This window comes from Gekko japonicus, unplaced genomic scaffold (genome assembly GCF_001447785.1).
Source record: "Gekko japonicus isolate JY-2015 unplaced genomic scaffold, Gekko_japonicus_V1.1 scaffold3239, whole genome shotgun sequence".
NCBI lineage: Eukaryota > Metazoa > Chordata > Lepidosauria > Squamata > Gekkonidae > Gekko > Gekko japonicus.
In genome coordinates this window covers 36,335-39,796 of record NW_015174935.1, presented here as the reverse complement: position 1 = coordinate 39,796, position 3,462 = coordinate 36,335, and the positions used below count along the sequence as shown (strand labels likewise).

Genomic DNA, 3,462 nt, shown 5'->3' with positions numbered 1-3,462 from the left:
AGTGAGAGAGAAAAGAAGAAGACTGAAATTAGGTGGCTGTTGGACAGCTTGAGCAGTGGCTGAACCATATACAGTTATTTGTATCACAGTTAGAGCTCACCTAATCTCCAGACATTTTAAGAATGAGGGGCTAGATTTACCTTCCCCTAGCCCAAGGGGCCAGTGGCACGAAGCAATATGCAACTCAGTTTTATCACCTCTCAGTGCATTGTGGGAGAGGAATTCAGGCCTAAATCCAGCCATTTTTTTTTTAAAGGCATAAAATATCCTGATTATTTTTTTACTGCTTTAAATCAAAGCCGTCTGAAATTGGGAGAGAGACTTGGGGTCTTCACGGCTGACCCCTTTTCACTGAGCCCTGCTGCTGTCAACAGGAAGCAGAACATAAAAACAGCCTCACTTCTATGTCTTTCCGGAAGGTTTCGGAATTAGACTGTCTATGCGCTGCATTTATTTTTTTGTTTTATGCGAATAGTTTACTACCTTGTTTTTGACGTTATATTTATCTGTGACAAAGATGCTCAGTATGAATGTCTGTAGCAACTACGGTGGAAAACAGACAATCTGAAAGAATGTTAAATCTACAAAAATATGATTTTCCCCACTTCATATTTTTTTTTCTTTTCAAAATAAATATGCTTCAGTTTATTAAGAGCTGGTGTCAATGCTAAACAAAATACACATCTTCCAGGAAAGAAACATTCTAGCAAACTCTTCTTTGTTTCTTCTGCTTCTTTGATTTACTAAAAATACATGGTGGACCTTCTAAAATACATTTTTAAATGTTTCTCTTAATTACATTTTTCCTTTGAATTGTGACCATCATTCCCCTCAAAGACACTGAAAGAAGGAGCAAGAATATATCACTTTTCTTCTTCTTTTTTGTATCCCCTCCCCCCTTTTGCTGGAGTCTGGCCACATTTGCAGCTGTGCTGTTAAGGGAAAAATACTTGACAATGAAATAAAGAAAAAAAATATATTTTCTTTCTAATAAATAAAAATAATTTAAAACACTAGAGGCTATACATGACTGCTTTGATTATGTTCTCTTTTTTTTCCTTTTATAAATGAAACAGTTTCCAAAATACATGGAAGCAAAATATTGAAGGCAGACAAACAAAGATGTCTACTTTGCTTTCCAGCAAACTCTTAGAACTCTTTTTCCACCAGTGGTTGAGCATGAAAAGAATAATAAGTGTCACGTCACCATTTGTGAGTCTGTCAGGCTTCTTTTTCTAAAAAAAATATATAAGTTCTGGCCTTCTGTAAGTCAACATTCATCTTCAACTTCTCTGATGGGTGGTATCAAGCTGCTTGTAGACTTATACTGGTTGATCTGATTAGCCATGTGTGTACTCATTGGCTTGATTTGAATGTTTCTGGGATAGGCATTGTCCGGCTCATCTGTAAACCATTTCTTTTCTGCTGAAGAGCAAAAAATGGGTGGAGAGAGACACAACGAAAAGTTTAATTAATGCCAAGCCGAAAGCAGTCGAGAGGAGTTGGGGGGGGGGGGGGGGAGGAACAGAGCAGTCAGTAGAAAAGCGACTTTAAGTAATTGGCCTTGCAGTGAAGGATAATAGATTTAATAACCCTGAAAACACTGATTTAGAAGAGAGGTTTGGAAAGTCTGGAGAAAGCAGGTTAAAGAGAACTTGACTGTTTGCGGAAGAGACCCTTCGGGAGAGAGTGGCGGATAGGGCTCCTCTCTCCGTCGGGTGTGGTTCGTGAAGCGATTAGTGACGAGGGAGGTTTTTTGGGGAGGTACTGCCACAGTTCATACTAGAGCCCAAATGAATCTGCTGCCGTGCGTTCTTCTCGGGAGTTGCTGTTATGACCACTAGTCTCAAATATTCCCGGAGAAATGGACACCTGGATGATCTCAAGATCACATCTTTCTAGAGGAGCCAACTCCGGGTTGAGAAATCCCTGGAGATTTGGGGCTGGGGGAGGTCAGGGACCTCAGTGGGCTATGATGCCATAAGGTCCCCCCTCCAAGCAGCCATTTTCTCCAGGGGAACTGACCTCTGGTAGCCAGGAGATCAATTGTAATTCTGGGAGATCTCCAAGCCCCACCCCCCGGAGGTTGACCACCATAGATCTTTCACCACAGCTGGAATCCGATAGGGGGCATGTAGTGGCGTTTAAGAGCTGCTGGGGTTAGTTAGCTGATTTTGCAGTATTATTTTATATCAGTACTTGGCCCACAGCATGCAAAGGTAGCTAATGTTTGGTTGTATTTGAGAGACGACACATGACAAGAGTGGATATCGGACCGCACTGAGCATTGGTGACAATTCACGAGATTAGGACAGACTCCAAAGTGTGAGGGGATGCCAAAGCCGAGGGCACACAAATTCTTGAACCGTAAGAAGGCAAGCACATTTTTTTAAAAAAAATGTGAACTCAAAATTTCAAAAGGGAGATTTAAATCCAGCCTCTGAATGGCAACATGGGAAAAATGCTCCCTCTAAGCTGTGAGGTCTTGTGAGCAAAAATCCTACTTTGTGAGCTACTGGCATTAAAGTTGTGAGCGAGCGGTTTGGCTACTGCATCAATTAGTTTTCTCGGGAGCCCTCCTTCTTGAGCTGAGACAAAAATGTGTGAGCTGGAGGCTAAAAAACTGTGAGCTAGCTCACACTAACTCAGCTTAGAGGGAACAATGCTGGTTATTAGTTTTCAAACGTTAGTCCAGAGACCTGGGCTTTCGTCTTTCACTAATTCCTCCCGGAATAGGGTTATCACATTTTGGAGATACGTTGCCAACTGTCCTGACATTTCCAAAGGGCAAGGCTGCAGTGGGGTCCCTCACCTCGGAAGAAGGCGTCAGAATTCTCCCCCTCCCATTTATTCAAACGTGTCTTCAGATCATCTGAATGTGATCTGGGTTTTCTCAGGCCTCCTTTGGTGCTCTACAGCGATCTGGCTGTGGGGAAATGGGCAGGCCCCAGAGGACTGTTGACGTGATGACCAAGTATGGCTGAGGAGGAATTCCCGTCAGCATCTAGCTCTGAGGACCTGGACTCTCACAATAATTTCACCCGTGTGCAATCATCTGTGTGACTGGTTTGTTGAGGAAGTCTGGCTGGTTTCTTCAGAGGATTTACGCAGAGGATTCTCTGTGAATACTTTGCTTGTGGTGAATGCAGCAGAGGGCTGGATCCAGCCTGCTTTTACACTGGTGAAAAAGGGAGGGGGGAGACCCCCCCTTTGACAGCTCAAAATGGCTATGCTGGGCTCAATGGAACCTGTGTGGACAGGAGGTACGTGGGTGAGACTGAGAGATGAAGGGAAGCTGTCTGGATCTAACCCGGGGGTCAGGATCTAACCCGGGGGTCAGATGTTTGCCTGTTTCCACGACAGCCCCAGGAAGCACCCTGAGTCTCACCAGGGATGTTGCTGATAACCATGAGCTTGTTTCCCAGAGACGTGGTCTTACTTTTCATTTGTGTGCTCAAAAAA

General features: G+C 43.6%; 1 protein-coding gene across 1 annotated transcript in view; it reads right to left on the bottom strand.

The window, feature by feature from the left end:
* Positions 1 to 1,022: 1,022 nt before the first annotated feature.
* The window catches only part of LOC107122072 (calcium-activated potassium channel subunit alpha-1-like), a gene marked incomplete at its 5' end in the record, with an annotated part of 36,217 nt that continues 33,777 nt past the window's right edge, over positions 1,023 to 3,462 (bottom strand). Inside the window, one exon of the mRNA XM_015425099.1 lies at positions 1,023 to 1,422. Within this exon, the coding sequence (XP_015280585.1) occupies positions 1,271 to 1,422 (152 nt within the window). The remainder of the gene's footprint in view (positions 1,423 to 3,462) is intronic.